At 38.6% G+C, this 18796-nt stretch overlaps 1 protein-coding gene across 1 annotated transcript in view; it reads right to left on the minus strand.

Annotated features, from left to right (window-relative positions):
* LOC109487122 (ATP-binding cassette sub-family C member 9-like) overlaps nt 1-18796 on the minus strand; it is a 36922-nt gene that overhangs the window by 3588 nt on the left and 14538 nt on the right. Inside the window, exons 11-35 of the mRNA XM_019791093.1 lie at nt 17793-17927; nt 17547-17591; nt 17106-17223; nt 16923-16963; nt 15598-15870; nt 15052-15177; nt 14431-14509; nt 13825-13930; nt 13279-13377; nt 12731-12815; nt 12470-12550; nt 12013-12153; nt 11379-11506; nt 10647-10846; nt 8671-8792; nt 7998-8126; nt 7323-7492; nt 6772-6841; nt 6055-6212; nt 4211-4303; nt 3244-3346; nt 1798-1911; nt 1106-1223; nt 300-430; nt 62-140 (exon numbers count right to left, since the gene is read on the minus strand). Coding sequence (XP_019646652.1) covers nt 62-140; nt 300-430; nt 1106-1223; nt 1798-1911; nt 3244-3346; nt 4211-4303; nt 6055-6212; nt 6772-6841; nt 7323-7492; nt 7998-8126; nt 8671-8792; nt 10647-10846; nt 11379-11506; nt 12013-12153; nt 12470-12550; nt 12731-12815; nt 13279-13377; nt 13825-13930; nt 14431-14509; nt 15052-15177; nt 15598-15870; nt 16923-16963; nt 17106-17223; nt 17547-17591; nt 17793-17927 — 2944 coding nt within the window. The remainder of the gene's footprint in view (nt 1-61; nt 141-299; nt 431-1105; nt 1224-1797; nt 1912-3243; nt 3347-4210; nt 4304-6054; nt 6213-6771; nt 6842-7322; nt 7493-7997; nt 8127-8670; nt 8793-10646; nt 10847-11378; nt 11507-12012; nt 12154-12469; nt 12551-12730; nt 12816-13278; nt 13378-13824; nt 13931-14430; nt 14510-15051; nt 15178-15597; nt 15871-16922; nt 16964-17105; nt 17224-17546; nt 17592-17792; nt 17928-18796) is intronic.

Raw genomic sequence — 18796 nt, forward strand, 5'->3', positions numbered from 1 at the left:
AAGATCAAACTAGGGCAACAAGACAGCATATCATTCAAAACGAAAAAACAAACATTTGTACCTTTGAAGTTGTCGATCATCCTGAATAGAGCAAGAGTCAAGGATGACTTCCCACTGCCTGTACGTCCACATATGCCAACCTGAAAGGTACAAAGTTTTTCTTTTAAGGAAAATCAAATGACGTGTATGAGCAATTGCAAGCAATAAATCAATAAAGGGGGATTTAATCATGATTTGCCATGATCGACTGATAGACAAATCATCCAAATCAATAATCAATGCATTATTATTAGACTTACCTTTTCACCTGCTTCAAAAGTTGCTGACACGTCAGTCAGGACTGGGTCCAAAGTCTTGTCATACCTGACAGAGACGCCTTCAAAAGTCACCTCCCCTTTAGATGGCCAGTTGTCATCAGGAATGACATTACCTGCGACAAATTAATTATTAGTAAGTACATTCTTGTGAATAAAACTCAGCTAATTCATAAAGCAGAGGTTACAATATACTTTGCATGTGATATCATTTTAGCTAAACGATTCATTTGCATTTCAAATTTTGTTTTAGTGTAACAGTGGGGGGTTTATAGGCGCTACCAACAGATCCGGCAAAGGGGTCTAGACCTTTTAGCGGAGAGGTTAGAGTGTCTGACTGGGGCCCGGGAGGTTGTGGGTTCAAACTCCGGCCCGGGACCAATGGGGTTTTTACTGCTCGCCTCTTGTTTCTTACAGTCAGATCTTCTTTAAATGCTACAGTTCAAGCACCCGAAAGAACCCACGACACTTATTGAAAAGAGGGGTCCTTACTGGTGTGAGTGGATCAAACCATTCCAGTCTAAAATGGCATATAGGGAATTTCCTGAGCAACCTTCGTAACCCCTACTTCGCGTATTGAGTTTGTTAGTCAAGCTGGGTTTATGGAAAAACCTAGGTGCCTGCCAGGCCAGGCTACTTGGCTGAGCAGGCACCCAGGGTTTCCGTAAACCCAGTCAATCTTGCCTAAAGCCTGATGTTTCTGACTTAGGGAGAAGAGATGCTGCTGCAGTGAGCACAAAAGTGGCCTTTTTGTCTTTGCACTAAGCAAACTTGTTAAAAAAAGCCCCTACCATCCTTGTGGTATGGTTCTGTTGGTGTGGAGGAGTATTGGTCCACCCTCTCTACAGAGTTCATCATCATCTCCACCTCAGCATAGCCACGCACCACCCACAACAGGTACATCTGAATCTGTAAAGTGTTCATCATCTATTTAGTAATTAGGCATTTGTCACTTTTTCGGTTGATCAGACATATAGATATATAGCTGAGTTGAATGTGTTGATAGTCTGAACACTGCCATTTGTCTTTCTCCCTTGCCCACTTTGTAAAGAAAAATACAGAAATAAGAAACAACCAAAACGAATGGACATCACCTACTAGTATATGGCGTATGCAATTCTATAATATAAATATGTTGAACTTCATTTTGTAACATTTTGTATATATTGTGTAAGCTATGTGTATAGATTTATTAGGACTCTAAATGATGTAAACTTATTATATAATGATTATGTTTTCCCCAATGACCTCAATGAAAAGTGGCAGATGTGAGCTCCTTGCAGTTAAAGAATGGTTCAAACAAACAAACAAACAAACAAACAAACAAACAAACAAACATTGTACTAATGGAAAAAGCATTGAATTTGAGTTGCTGTGCCCTCTGTTGTGTTGTTTGATTGTGATTCTGGCACATGCTAAGCTTTGCCATTTAGCATGTTCTTTGACCAAAAGCAGCCAGATACATGTAAGTATTGTAACTTACGTTGAGTGCATAGGTGATGGACAGCCCCACCATGCCAGCAGAGACTGATCCAAACATGGCGGCCAGTATGGCGGATAGGCCGGCCAGGAACACAATGCTGCCTCCCATGTACCCCTACATAACATCCAGGAAAGAGAGTAATAACTAGAAAGGCCAATATTTGCTTTGGAGCAAATATAGCGATGGGTTCACCACATTTTACCACATGGCAGGGAAAGAATGAGAAACACAAGGGAAAACAATGCTTTACATTGATATAACTATAGTATGAAGTAACATACAACTAAGACTACAACAGTTGGATAGCTATTCCCTACATTATTGGTTAGGATTGCATAATGCAAACTGTTGATTTTCAAGATAAAAAGAAGCCTTCATAGCCCGCATTCCAATGCTGGAGCAGGAAAGCTTAAAATACCTACCAAAACACTTGAATACAGACATACTGTCAGTATGGCATGGCTCTGTGCAGGTGTAAATGAAGTTAAGCCAGTTAAATCCCAACAGCCAATCAGCAAGGAGAATAGAGGAAAGCTGCATGCCTATTGGTTGATGCCTTGCATGCCATTGTGATGACTCATGTCCAAATGTGGTAAACACTGCACACTTACACAGTAATACATTAGCTATTACACAGCCAAAAAACTCAAATAAAACCATTCTAAAAGCCTGTATCACAATAATTTAAAAAACGCCTAGGGGTATTTGCCCACTGTACCTCCATACCAAATTTCAGGACCTTAGGCCCTAAAATGAAGAAGCTGAATCCATTTAAAGATATGGCAGGAGGAGGAGAAGGAGGAGGAGAAGGAGAAGAAACATCAGAAAAAGCAATATGGTTTCACCACACCACTTCGTGGTGTGGTGAACCCATAATAATAAGACAACTGCGTGTTTCAAGTAGGTCAGGTTAACTAATGCATGGTGTTGTGTGGCATAACGGCAGAGTGCTCGACTCGAGCACCCTCGGGTCCCAGGTTTGAGTCCTGACATGCCACTGATCTTGTGCCTTTGGGAAATATAATGCACTTTACACGACTTTCCTCACTTTGCTCAAGTGAAAATGGGTATTGCCCTGTCTTGTATTTGTCCTCTGTGTTGGTGGGGTTTAAAATAAGTTGAAAAACTTGTCGAATGAGTGTGTCGTCACCATGTCTTGTCATGAAATGTTAGAGTAAAAAAAACAAACTAATGCATACATGTAGGGGATTCTATTCTTTTTAACTAAGATTTAAAATTTACATTTTGATTCCCTTTTGTATCAAGATCAAGCCTTTAGAATAGATTGGAATATTTAGGCCCTAAATAGAAATTAATATTTTGAAATTTATACTTTGCCTGTCCAACATCACTAAGTCTTCCTGTAATAACTTTGAAAACAGTGGAGTAAAATAAATTCAATATAAGAGGGACAGTAGCCTGTAAATAAATGTATGTTACACCTACCAGCCTGGCACCTATCCAGCAGGAGGTGGCAGCTGTGTAGTAGAACGGGGTGTTGCTCCGGTCAAGTTTGTCCATGATGGATTCACTGAACCTCTTCTCCGCCCTGTACAAATGTAGCAATATATGATTTCTATATAATTTGATATTCAATATTTGATCCTGAAGTTTCAATGTACTCTACGGCTATTTTTATGGACTTCACTGAGTTGAAAAATAAAGTGTTACAATGGCCATGGTTGGGATGATAGGATGATTGAAAAGTACAAATGTATGCCTAGTACAAAAATTGTACATACATTTGTATTTAAACACCATTGGTCTTCAGCAAAATTGTGCCCAAATGCTAATTGCTTGTTTTACAGTGTCAAAGAAAGTATGGTAAAGCAATGAAAGCAATAGTTATGACATACAACTACTGTCTGATCAACTTGTACTACCACTACATGTATGTTTGCTAGTAAAAGCCAATTTGGCTTAAAATCTCCATAACATATGGTATTGAAGGTTCCTTCTTCTGAAACAGTAGTAGGAAGGTAAGGCTACACCAAGTTAATTTGTTGGTTCTCAGATTTTTTCAGAAAAAATATGGGCAACAGGGCGAAAAAATAAAAACAGGTCTAGGCATCCTACTATAGCCTCAAATGCTACGATCATAGGAGCCATGAAGTCAACACAAAGGCTGGGTTAATAATTAACAATGAATTTTGAACTTTTTAATCAAACCACTGCATTAATAGATGGAAAAACTGTAACAACAAGAAAAGGACTTTCCTCAACTGTTGTTTAAAAAATATGAGCATATTTGAGTTGATTCAGAACCAGAAATCAGATTGATTCAGAATCAGAAAAAAATTAAGAGGCCAATCCTAGAACTAACAAATTAAATTGGTGTGGCCAAAGTATTAAAGAAATGACTTTCAATTGACAGTAACTGTGTGAATACTAGTAGGTAAGACTATGTCATCACCTGTAGGCACGTACAGTAGTCAGTCCCCCGAGTGTCTCTGAGAAGTGGGCGAATACAGGAGACTTGTTGATGTTGTCAAGACGCTGGATTTCCCTGTAAAAATGTGACTGGATTAATTACTATCTGAATGCTTTTCACCACCTAGTTAAAGGAAAAATATGCCCTCAACTTACTGAGTAATGTAACTATGTATAAGCTGGTGTTGTCCTTGGTGCTGAATACTTTCTACTACCAACAAAAAGGGCAAAATATGCCCTCAACTTGCTAAGCAATGTAACTATGTATAAGCTGGTATTGTCCTTGGTGCTGAATGCTTCCACTACCAATATAAATGGCAAAATAAGCCCTCAACTTACTAAGCAATGTAGTTACAATCTGGTATAGTCCTTGGTTCTGAATGCTTTTGACTACCAACAAAAAGGGCAAAATATGCCTTTAACTTGCTAAGCAATGTAGTTATAAGCTGGTGTTGTCCTTGGTGCTGAATGCTTCCACTACCGATATAAAGGGCAAAATATGCCCTCAACTTGCTAAGCAATGTAACTAGTTATAAGCTGGCATTGTCCTTGGTGCTGAATGCTTTCTACTATCAACAAAAAGGGCAAAATATGCCCTCAACTTGCTAAGCAATGTAGTTATAAGCTGGTATTGTCCTTGGTGCTGAATGCTTTCCACTACCTACAAAAAGGGCAAAATATTCCCTCAACTTGCTAAGCAATGTAACTATGTATAAGCTGGTATTGTCCTTGGTGCTGAATGCTTTCCACTGCCAACATAAAGGGGAAAATATGCCCTTAACTTGCAAAACAATGTAGTTATAAGCTGGCGTTGTCCTTGGTGCTGAATGCTTTCCACTGCCAACAAAAAGGGCAAAATATGCCCTTAACTTGCTAAGCCATGTAGTTATAAGCTGGTATTGTCCTTGGTGCTGAATGCTTTCCACTACCAACAAAAAGGTCAAAATATGCCCTCAACTTGCTAAGCAATGGAGTTATAAGCTGGTATTGTCCTTGGTGCTGAATTCAGAGAACACTGCCAACAAAAAGGGCAAAATATGCCCTCAACTTGCTAAGCAATGTAACTAGTTATAAGCTGGTGTTGTCCTTGGTGCTGAATGCTTTTCATTACCAACAAAAAGGGCAAAATATGCCCTCATCTTGCTAAGCAATGTACTAATAAGAAGTATGGTCCTTGGTGCTGAATACTTTCCACTACCAACAAAAAGGTCAAAATATGCCCTCAACTTGCTAAGCAATGTAGTTATAAGCTGGTATTGTCCTTGGTGCTGAATGCTTTCCACTACCAACAAAAAGGGCAAAATATGCTCTTACCGGTAACTTGCAAAGCAATGTCGTTATAAGCTGGTATTGTCTTTGGTGCTGAATACTTTCTACTACCAACAAAAAAGGCAAAATATGCCCTCAACTTGCGAAGCAATGTAGTTATAAGCTGGTATTGTCCTTGGTGCTGAATACTTTCTACTACCAACAAACCAGAGAACATTTAGTTTTGCCCTTCAGCATGTAGATAGGACTAAAAATGGCAGTGTTGAAAACATGCATGAGATCACAAACAACAATACAAATTACAATCAGTGGAAAGTTTTATTCACAGCCGACGTTTCAGTGACTGTCTGTCACCTTCCTCAGGGCAATTCTGACTGGTTCACATAGCACTGCAGCACAGGTGTTGCTCCTATAGATGCATTCCCAAATGTACAATATTTAGATATTTAGATATGTGAACCAGTCAGATTGGCCCTAAGGAAGGTGACAGACGGTCACCCAAACGTCAGCTGTGAATAAAACACTTGAGTTGTGTCAAAAGAGTCTCTTTACTCTCACCTGGCTGTAGCGCGGTAGTATTTCTGCACGATGTAGTACAGGATGATGATGGGAACGGCACCGATGAGGAAGTACGGCGTCACCACGGCGTTGACGAGAAGAGCCGAGCACACCAGCAGGATCACACGGATCAGGTGCTCCATCATGAACGGCAGACGCTAGGGTGGGGAGGTAGGTATAAAAGGGATTATAGTTAAGGTAAAATAGAAAATGAGGTACATTTTATTGTGGATTGTTCTTTGTATGATAGAAAATGAAACATTCTTTTCAATTATCTGTTAAGTGAATTTTCCCATTTTAAGTATCTGAATAGTATGGAGAAATTTATATTCCTTACAGTCTTCAATAAACCAGCTCTAACTAACCATACATCCAACTACTTTTATACAATTACCAAGAAGCGAGAGGAAGTTGAAAGTACTTGACATTTACCAGTATATTATATACTTTTTGAATTGTGCTTAGCCTAGTGGGGCAAAAATCTAAAATGATGGTCTTCATTCAGACATGACTTCTAATGGGGACTTGGTTGAGAGACATGGTTGTGTTAGGGAATGTACAAATTGTACTACAACCAAGTGATCATGATTCTCTTACAGCTAGGAATCTGTTAATGCCATCTGTTAATCCCAGTTAAGGGGTGCATTATGTACTGTAAATTCTTTGCTAGGGTTAAGCTTTGCCTTGTTCTGGTAAGCATGACTTTGATGGGCTTACCAAGTCTATAGTTGCAGTGTCCTCTGCCATGCGATTCAGCACCCTACCAGTAGGAGTTGTGTCAAAGAACCTGGGAGAAGAAACAGACCAGTGGCATTTTTAGATTGGCACTGTTTTGTACTTGACCAAGGCTGGCTTCATTAATGGTAAAAGTTTCCCTAAATCACTTGGTAAATTAGTAGTTACAAGTGGCAGCATCTACTACCATTTGCTGTTTCCAACTTTTCAAAAAAACTCTACAGAATAGGGTTTACAAAAAAAACTGGGTGCCTGCCAGGCCAGGATATCTGGCCTTGCTAGCACGTCAGGCCTGGCAGGCACCCAGGTTTTTCCGTAGACCCCTACAGTATATACCAATAACTTAAAATCTTTTGCCAGATTATTCCTCACTCACACTAACTCCCTATCTGGTTTATTGTCTGTTGTTTCCAAACATCCGAGGCCAGGGTTAGATATGCTTTCACACTGATGCTGGCAGCCCGCCATTTGCCTCTGTCCTGTGGGTTGATGTTCTGCTGTTATACTAAATAATACGAAAAACATTGACTGACCGCATTGGAGAAAGGACGATGTTCCGGACCATTGCCTCGTGTAGGTTCTTGGCTCCTTTGATCATGGACAGAATAGTTATGACCGACGCAAAAGCTGTTACAGAAATGGCTGCCACCGACAGTCCAGTATAGCCTTTGATATAATAGTCAACATCTATGGTTGGAGGAGCCTGTGGGGGAAAATGATATTTTTTTAGAATACTGATAACTGATTTCTTACTACAAAATAGTCAAAGGCTTTTCACAGTCAAGCAAACTCTTAAACCATTTGTTATTATCAGAATAAGCCCTGATGAAGATACGATGTTACAGACAGTTGAAATGTTGGCTGTCATTTAGGTGGTTGTGAATATTTCCTATCTAATCATTAATTTTTTAAAAATCAACCTGATGAAATTATTCCCGGATTTCAAAATTATAATGTCACACTGGGAAAATGATCAAAGGAAGCATATCAATGAAAGCAAGCATATCAATTAATGTCATGTAGTTTGTGCTTGTAATATACATTTGTAAACCTGCTTTTTTGAGATGTTCTCCAGTATCACTGATGACTTTTTTAGGTAGTGAATGCTACCTGAAACGTCTGGCCATTTCCAAAATCATATCCAGTTGCTTGACTAACTGTCGAGTAAGTGTTTTTTGGCATGATCAAAGCAGGGTTGGAAACCTCACCTGTGTGGCATTTCCGAATGTTTGGTTGCCAGCTGTGTTGTTCATAGGCTGTGCAGTGCTGCCCGCTGAGGCCGAAGCCCAGGAAGACAGCCAGAAGTCAATCCCCACCTGCAAACCCTGCTTGGACAACTGTGGGACATCGAGAAAGAGACATTCATTTTAGGAAAGACACATAATAATACATACCTGCATCAGTTGTACATGTATGTACATTGAATGCTCTCATTTTCAACATTACCTAATTGCCATCCAATTGTAACCCGATGAATGAAACTATCAATCTTTATGCCAAGCATATTTATTTGTTTACTTATTTGACCAGAGAACATATCGCCCTGGAGGGCGGTTTTCAATGCACCCCAAACACAATAAAATAATAACAATATAATACAACATAAAGTAATTGCTAAGAAAGTTATGTAGGGCAAATTAAAAGGTAACTTATTTGTGAGACCACAAGTACCAAAACTCCAAATTTTTTTCACAGTACTGTTGTGTTTGAGGTTTTTGCGTTCACTTCTGTACCACAAACTTATCATTACCGTAATAGCAAATAATTTGCTGCCTTTCTTACTGCACCTGCTACCACAGTGACTGTGAACACCTCCATTTTTCTCTACCGTAAAATGAACTACAGTACTTAGTATAATAAGCAACATGAGGATGAATGTACCTGGGAGAGTAGGAGAAAGATGACAAGGATGGATCCACAGGCAGCAGCGTATGTGAGGTAGTGCTGCAGCTTGACTGATCCTACAGACCGCCCCTCTTCTTCAACCAGTTTCCCCTCCGCAGCTACATGGATTTGTGCAATATTTCAATGTCCAATTAAGAATGCAAACCTAACTATGCAGGGCTCGAAATTCATTTTTGAGAATAGGTGCACTGGTGCATCCAACCTAAAAAATTAGGTGCAAAAAAATTTTTTTGGGTGCACAGTATAAAACAAAACCTAATTACAGATCTTACAGACTCTTCTGAGCTTAAAACTAAAATGGGAGCTAACTTCAAAATCTTAAACAAGGACTACAGCAAAGATAGGTCTTATAATTTTCCTGACATTTAATGCCAAGAATATCCTGTATACTATAGTATATACAATATGTACAAAATACCTACAAAAATATTTGGGTGCACCAGTGCACCTACCGAAAAAATTGGGTGCACAGCTCCAATTTTGGGTGCACTAAGGTGCACAATATAGCACCCAGTATTTCGAACCCTGCTATGACACACCACAAAGAGATGGTCATGTTGTAAGACTGTTATTAGTAGAAACCACAGATTTTGTGGTTGCCCCAGACCACCCATTGAGAGTTTGTTCGAAAAGTTGACTTGAGTTCATACTGAATGTGAAGTTAAGCTGCAAACACTTTAAAATTAGTAACTCTGAACAAGCATAAATGCTGGGAATGTTCAGGAAAAGCACTGTATTCACAATACTTCATAATGAATGATCTAGGACAGATTTTTTGTGTTGAACTTTCATTCCATGCTGGTTAGTAGACTGGAAGGCAAAATCATAAATGTTACGTCAAACCAAAAAGACTGGAAATTTTATATAATGTACAGCACAACTGGCAACATGCAAGTTGCAATGGTAACAAAAGGGTATAAAGAGGACACCATGACACCATCTGATGTGCTCCTAAGTATTGGGTTATGAAACAGCATTGAATTATGGTGATACAAGGTAGGAAACAGAAAGCACCACAGTCATGCAGTTGTATGCATGCAGTTCAGATCCACTACCACCTGTGAGAGACTGAAACAGAAACAGACTGAACAGAAACACCATGCATGGCATGGTTAGAACCAGGGTGCACAGTAACCCTGTCATGACATGCATACACTGTGCTTCAGTTTAACTCACCCGCCTTCTTTTCTTCTTCATCTTTTGAGGCTGGTGAAAAATAGCACAAACAGTCACACTTCAATTTAAAAAAATCACCAAAAAATCACCAAAAATCAATCATTTCAACACTGATCAATTTCTTCATATATGAACATCATATACATTGTAAAACCCTTAAGAAGACATATAACCATGATTAAATAGGTATTGATTGAATGTATTAATTGTCAATGATATTCTTATGACAGCGACAAAGTGAAATCTCCTACCCTTTTCTTCATTCAACTTGTCCATCTCCTCCTCTTTGCATTGATAAATCAACATCAAAATTGTTCATCGTCATTGACATTCGACCAGTACGTGGTCTCATACAGATATTCAATAAGGCCTAGGAAAAAATGTAACAGTTACTGTGTTTCCTGTTTCAGTCCTAAAAACAATAGGGCTTGGTAGATAGGGATTATCTTTTTATCTTTCTTGTTTCTTTAGACTCTGTCAACCTCTACTGATACAACAGTTACTTATACAAGTAAAACTTGCATGAGGACACTTAACTTATGTTGGAAATGTTGGAAAAATGATTGTACAGCATTTCATCACTCAGGTGTCAGATCATTGAGCTAGAAAAGGGCAGCTTGAAAAAAATTATGCCCCTTGCAGGGATCCACAAAAAAAAATCTTTTTTCTAGGGTCGGTCGGGAAACAGGATATACAATGTACATCTTTTTCCTAAGGCCTACATGTAATCAAATTAGATATGGGAAATGGAACTCATTATTATCAAACCTATCTACCTTTTTGTTCGTCCAATTCTTCCTCCTCATCTTCCTCATCTTCCTTCCCCTCCTTTTTCACAAAAGACGTGGTGCGTGACCTGACTGACTGCTGGCGGGACAGCTGCCTCACCAGCGCGGCTCGTTCTGCCTCCGCTGACATCTCGTCCTCTCCCTCCTCACCACTGGCACTGCCGCTGGAGACAGTCCGGGTTCTTGCCCTAGTGGCGGAAAACAATGACATGACACTTCTGGTAATAAGTTTATAGTCATAATCTAATTATCATTATAATAATCATAGTTATCTAATTGATATATTTTGTCCGACCCTTACCTCATGACCTCAATGAAAATCAGCCTGCAGGTCAATTTGAATAAAAAAGGTTCAAACAAAAAGAAACAAACAAAATAATTACAACAATCATGATTTACATACATGTATGTAGGTCAACACAACATCTACACTCATGTGCAAAAGCATAAAAGTATGTCATCTGATGTAGCTGTATCTGTATAGCTGGTACAAGCCCTTTGGCTTAACACACCATCTTCGCAGGCACACGGCACAGCGGCAGCTAGCTATATCACACCGAATGACCTGTTACACCTATCCTTTGAACATCTCACCTATCCTTTGAACATCTAACTCAGAGTCTAAACAATGTTTAAAACTATCTTTTAAATTGATAGCTTTATGCAAAAGTAACTGAATGTGCCTGCTTTTAAGGAGGAGATAACGAGTGGAATGCTCACCTTTCCTGCATCTCCCGGATGCCTTTGGCAACAATCTCCCTCCAGCTGTCACAGAGTTCTGGGTTGGACTGACGGATATCATCCATGGTTCCCTGGGCCAGGATACAGCCATTCTCCATGGCCACCACCTATGACAATCACACATTAGATTAGGCTTAAGATTCCTTCAACAACAGCACAACAGGTACCATCTATCTGCATCTACAAAATTCTTACGCTAAGTGAACATTGACTAACATCCAATGAAAACAGTGAAAAATTCAGGTTTGGCACAGTTGCAGTAAGTTCTGCAGACAAAACAATTAAACAAAACTAGAAAGGTAACATTTGAAAGGTAACAAATGCATAATGTTTACCTTAACATGGATTAGCCTAACAAACCACTGCTCTGTTAATTCTTGCTCAAACACATCTATGTCTAGTACATGTATTATTTGTGACAACCACTTCCAACTCTGTCCTACAATTGCTACATGTACATAATGTAATCCAACACCACAGGGTGTCTGCTACAGCACTAGCTACCATGGTAACAAACGTCTGGTCCAGGTCATTGACCTTATGTGTTTGGAAAATAATAAGAAGAAATAGCAAAAATTTTCTTTCTGTGGAGGTCAACAAAATCACCACTTACATACTGACTCTCCTCCAGGTACTGCAGCTTGTGTGTGACCAGGATCACGGTCCGCTTCTCGTCGTTAATCAGGTGTCCCATGATGCCGTGCTCAAACACGTCACCCCCGACATGGGCGTCCAAAGCTGACAGTGGGTCATCCTGTTGTATCACATTGGACAAAAGGAACGAACGTTTAAAAATATGAGTTTTACAGTTGAGCTGAATTTGTTTGATGTGTCTGTTCAAATTTTGGACTCAAATGAATGTTCCCTGAGTCTCAAAGACATCATCATGGCAGATTTCAACTCAATACATAATTAGAAAATGATCTACATGTACCTGCTTGCCAACTAATGATAAGAACAATATGACAAATTCCAATATGACAGTCAGTAAAAGCAGACAAATATAGTAACTGGCTAGACGACTTAATTATAATTTTGAAATATCATTAATTTTAGCATATCATACCCACCAGTATGACAATATCACTGTTTGAATACAGTGCTCTTGCCAGACTGATCCTCTGTTTTTGGCCACCGCTCAGGTTGATTCCCTACAAAGAAAAACAAGACCAACATCTGCATGAACAGCATAATGTACATCCTATGGCAATGTGATCAGAATACAGAGACGACAAGGGCATTTTATATTATATAAGACCAATTACAGTTACACTGAATGCAGCCTTTTGCACAAAATGTTCTCATAACATGTAAGTCACTGCGATTTATACCTTTTCTCCAATCTCTGTCATGTCCCCTCCAGGGAGAATGTCGATGTCAGGCTGAAGACAGCAGGCTGTGATCACCTTCTGGTACCTGAAACATGCAGCAACAAAAAGTTGTAATAAATGGCAATCAACACATTTTGTAATATTACAAATGTAGTAACTAATGGCATTTAAACATAAAGTAACAGTGAGTATTTAGGAAAGAGTTCAAATCATTGAATTAGATGCGTGAAGACATGACTACTGATACCACATGACTCAGAGGTCAACTTCTGTTGTACATCATCATGAAAGTTCATCTGTGTTCATCATAGTACATTATTGTTGAACTATGTTGTACACATATATGCACATCTGAGCACATCTAAACCTTTTGAACACATTTTTCTTCTATATGCTTCAGGATGTTGGATGCCTGGACTGAATTGTGTAGTCTCTTTTTAAAACTCAATCAAATACCAACTCTATGAAAGATGTACATGTAATATATATCAGACGCACACTGAGTGTGCTAATCATGTATGTCATAACATAATGGAATAAGAATTTACCTAGAGACATCAAAGGGCTGTCCAAAGGTCACGTTGTCCCGCAAGGTAGCATTGAGAAGCCAAGGTTTCTGTGCTCCATATGCCACACTGTTGTGTTCCCTTTTGGATAAAGATACATGTGAGTAAGTTACTCATCAACTTTTGAAAGCTGAGCAATGGCCACTAGCCCAAATAAATGATTATGACCAAGCATTGATCTTCCACACTGTAAGCTGAAGATGATGTGTGTGTGTCTAAAGATAATGATCCAAGACATACTGAAGTGTATTACTAACATTACATGAACTATAGACTGATTCTCTTAAACATTGAGCCAGATATGGTTACACTTACTCTTTGTTGCACTTGCTCATGTGTTCATTTAATCAAATGCATATACCAGGTCTTGATCTCATATTCAGTATGCTCTTGCCAATGTAGAAAATACATTTCAAAATGTTTAAACCCATTTTACTCATTTGTGAAACTCTTTAATTTATAATTTAGTATTGCCAGTAGAATTATTGATAGATGTTTGGTGAAACGAGGAATGGTATATATACTGACTTGTCCCACAGGACTTGTCCAGAAAGAGTTCTCATCTCTCCGAGAATGGCTGAACACAAGGAGGACTTCCCACTTCCCACCTGTCCAACAATTACGGTCAGCTTTCCTGTACAAAGAAAGAATATTCATTGACACATATTTTTGGGAGATGTCAAAATAGAAAGAAAGAAAGTGAAAGAAAGTGATCTCGAGCCAGTTTTACCTCACTGAAGAGCTAACTCTTCCACTGGTCGTGACAGAGAAGACAGACGCTATGTACAGTATTTACAGGTTCATTGTACCGGGAAAATTCCCCTTGCTCTTTTTCGACAAGCACAATGAACAGTGGACCATGGCTTAACGTCCCGTCCTAAGGACTGCGACCCTAAACAGTAGCGTGCATGTCGGGTGAGAGACCACAGCCGGGATTCGAACTCCCAACCTCTTAGACCAGAGGCAGGATCGCTAACCACTGGACTACACACGCTAAAATAGAGAACGTGTCATTCACCAAACCTATAAAGAAGATACAAATAGACTCTTTACCATAGCAACTTGTTCTACAACGTTTGTTGTTTCAGTCTGTCACATATATGCAGTCCATTGCAGTAACTTGACATACAATACCTTTCTGTACTCCTAGGTTGATGTCACTGAGTGCTGCACTGTCAGATTCTAGTTCCCAAGAAAAGTTGCCATCACGGATCTACAAAGGAAAAAAAAATGTAACATTTAAGAAGGTAAACTGCATTGATACAAAAGTTAGTATACATGTACAAAATAACCATACCATTAATGAACCATATGTTCAAGTATACGGTTAGACCATGTTGATTTGATTATATGGATGACATCCGCGCGCGCATGAATTTTCGGCCGTTTCCAAAAAAAAAAAAGTTTTCAACCATACTGTAAATCGTACAAAACAGTTGCAAAATGAACAAATATATACCATAAGTTGCAAAAAGAATATTTAAAAAAATATTACTAATGTCGTAGAATACCAAAATCAAAGAAAAAAAGACGAAAATGTAGATAAATGAATTTGAAGAGTACATCATTCACCAAACCATATTCCGTGACATTTGTTCAACCTTTATAACCGCCTGGATTTCATGATGAAAGTAACTTTTTTTTTGCAAAACTTTTTTTTATTTGCACGCGCGCATCAGTTTTGGGGTTCCCAGGGGATGTTATCCATATAATCAAATCAACATGGCCTTAAGATGAAGAACAAGTTGAACAGACCTGAATAGCCACATCGTCTGCCATGTCTGTATGTGACAGCCCTCGGACAAGCTGCTTCAGCTCCACACTGCTCTCATTTTCATGCAGGTCCTTCTTGGAATTCGTCACTACCTTCACGTCTGGTACCTGTTGGAAATATGGAGATTGCAGATACCACATGAAACATCAAGGAGTAAGGTTTAATGATGTAATAAAAAGACGAAAAGGAAACATATGAAAGAAATGCTACAATGAGTTAAATTTGACTGATTTAAGAATCAAAGCAAACACCCCTCAAAGACAAGTAAAATTAATGTGTTTCTATGAGATGTTGGTTGAGAATTCAAACAAAAAAACAAAAAAAGTTATCAAAAAAACTGTCGTCAATTATTTACAATATTAACGTAATAAATATAAAATAAATATATGCCTATGTGGTTACATAAAGCAAATATTCACAAATATCAATTGCCACTTCATATTGTTGTTATTGTACCATGTTTGAATAATGCAGCATTTATTTTTGATATGTACATGTATACAGACGTAAGAGGACATAATAATTACTGAGACTATGTGGCGATCTGTCATTCCATTCTGGCCTTCATCGCCGTCGCCCGCGTGGATGTCAGGACGAGACAGGTTCCCGAGCTCCTCGACTTCGGTGGACTCGAAGAACGGTTTCATCCGTTTGGTCGCCACGGTTGCGTTGATGACGGTGCGAATCAGGATGGGGAAGATGGTGAGCGGGAAGGCCATGATGTTGAACAGGGAGAGCGACGTGAAGGCACTGGCCGCCGTCAGCGGCTGGTTGTTGAGGAACTCGTAAGTACCGAAGGACTGCAAAACAGGGACTGTTAAAGGCAGAGCACCACAACTGGATTTTCAAAGTGAATTTTCTGGTCATTCTCTTAAGGTACTTTGTAGTAGGTTGAATCAATCCTGTCCTACAACACACTGATATCTGTCAGGCAAAAATGCAATGTCGCTGACGGAGAACGGTTGATTGTTTTGTATCGTAGGCTGCTTCAAGCTATTTATGGGTGGTACCCAAAATATAAAAAGACACCAGCTCATTATGTACCTTTGTCATTTCTTCTTCTTTTTATTATTATTAAATTTGTTTTATTGTTTCCTTTTATGTGTGAGGAGAGGGCTGAGAAAAGTTTTATAACTTGTTGCCTAATCCTCGAAAAATAAATGTGAATAAAATAAAATAAAGAAATAAAAAGACGCCTCACGTAGCTTGTTTTAGGGCTGTTTGAAACGCTTCAGGTATGAATTGATGACAAAAGAAATGGTAGTAAATGTCTCAATATCAGACAGATTTCCTCATCCAGAATATTTTTTGTTTTGTACTCTAAAATTGCATTGGATGCCTTTAAGAGTATTTTTGTATGTGGCTATAATGCTTGAAATTGTTTCAAGAATTATGTACATGTATTTTGGTCATATAGTTAGTGATTACTGAATTTCAATACTTTTACTTAAACTTAGGCCACACCAATTTAATTTGTTGGTTCTCGGATTTTTTCAGAAAAAATATGAAGCGACAGGGCGAAAAAAATAAAAAATAAAAACAGGTCTAGGCATCCTATTATAGGCTTAAATGCTACAAAATGAGCCATGAAGTCAACACAAAAGGCTGGGTTAAAATTTAAACATTGAATTTTGAACTTTTAATCATACCACTGCAATGATAGATGGGAAAACTGTAACAACTAGGAAGAAAAGGACTTTCCTCAACTGTTGGGGGGCAAAACATGAGCATTTTTCAGTTGATTCAGGACCAGAATCAAATTTTTTTTTTTTTTGCAAATCAGAAAAAAACAAAGAGGCGAATCCGAGAACCAACAAATTAAATTGGTGTGGCCTTAAAGTCAATAACTCACGATGAGTGTAGCAGCCACTGGAGTTGCTTGCGTGATGAATGCTGGAAAATATCAGAAACTGCATTTAGAACATTGCCCTGAACATTGACGGGAATTAATTTGAATGCTAGCTTTCAGATACATGCTAGACAATTTCAGTTTATGATCAGAAACGTCATAGTATCAAAGTATGGTTCTACTTACATGTGAGGATCTCCCAGCCAGCTCGTTTGTACATTTCTGTAACTTCCTTGTTCCGGGCATCAAGTACTTTTTCACTGAACATCTTTTCCCATGCATAAAGCTTCAGTAGCTTGATAGCCTGTATGAACATGTAGATAATGACATATATACAAAGGCCACAAAAACAATTACTCATCCAAAATGGTCAGAATATACACATATCTGGTGAAGGGTTGGTGGAAAAAACGGTCCAGTCTGGACCGGTTAGGAGGGGTGGAAAAAGCGGTCCAGACTGGTTGGGATGGAAAAAACGGTCTGGACGCGGTAGAATTGCAAGCAAGTGCAAGTGTTCCCAAATATCAAAACATGAAGAATCAAACATCAAAACATGGAGCATCGAACATCAAAACGTGGTAGGTCGGATGACTTTTCCATCTGTGACAATGAAGTGCAAACCCTTACCTGAATAGTTTCATTGATGTGCTTCATACGGGTATCTGATGCAGCCTGCAAGAAACAGTTGCAAAAAATTGTGAAAAAAAACAACAAAACATAACGTTACACCCACAAAATTACAACTACAGTTACTGTTATGCTTGACTGCAAGTTTAAGATTCATTTTTCATTTCCTAAAATGTATTTTTGATACAATGTCAATGCTCACAAATGTAGTTCCTTATGCACTGCATTTATTGGTGTATGACATACCATTTTAGTCTTGGTAAGTTCCTCTGATTTCCTTGCTATTTTGTAGTTGACAGGAGACATGATGATGATGAGAAGAGCTCCAATCACAGCGCTCCAGCCCAGTTGGAAGTACAGCATGATACAGCCAGCTATAAGCTAAACAGTCAGGAGAGAAAATGTCAAAGGTAATTTTCAACAATTGCAGAATTCTTCTTCAGGCCATGTTGATTTGATTACATGGATGACATCCTCTGGGAACGCCAAAACTGATGGGCGCGTGGGAATGAAAAAAAAAAGTATTGCAAAAAAAAGTTGCTTTCATCATGAAATGTACGTGGTCATGAAGGTTTAACAAATGACACAGAGTATGGTTTGGTGAATAATCTACTCTTCAAATTAATTTCTGTACATTTTTGTTTGATTTTGGCATTCTGTGATACTGGTATCATTTTTAAATATTTTTTTTTTGCATGCGCAACTTACGGTATATATTTGCTCATTTTGCTACTGTTTTGTACAATTTAGAGTATGGTTGAAAACTTTTTTTTTGGAAATGGTGGAAAATTCATGCACGCGCGGATGTCATCCATGTAATCAAATCAACATGGCCTTATCTACAGTGTAGTTAGCTTTCTTACATGTACAATACACATTCTCTGACAATTTCTTTCTCTTCTGTTAAAATTGAAGCTTTGAAGATTCTTATTATTACACCAGTAAAAATTCTACCATCTTAACAGACTTTTTTGACAGACAATACTTTAAGGGGGCACACCCCAGTTTATTTGGGGCCTCTATTCGAAGCTGCACACCCTCAAATCTAGCGACCGTCTCTGGCGTGGAATAATTCGGAAGGAGAATAACTGTATATGGGACGAAAGGGTATCTCTTCAGCTACAAGACAAGCTGAGTTTGGTTTCTTTAACCTTTTTAAGTTTGGTAAAATCAACGGAAAAAAACATTATTTTCACTCCAAAATTAATGCCCAAAATTGCGAATTTTCGCATAGGATAATCCCACAAAAA

Source organism: Branchiostoma belcheri, unplaced genomic scaffold, assembly GCF_001625305.1.
Source record: "Branchiostoma belcheri isolate BF01 breed outbred unplaced genomic scaffold, Haploidv18h27 scaffold110, whole genome shotgun sequence".
Classification (NCBI taxonomy): Eukaryota; Metazoa; Chordata; class Leptocardii; order Amphioxiformes; family Branchiostomatidae; genus Branchiostoma; species Branchiostoma belcheri.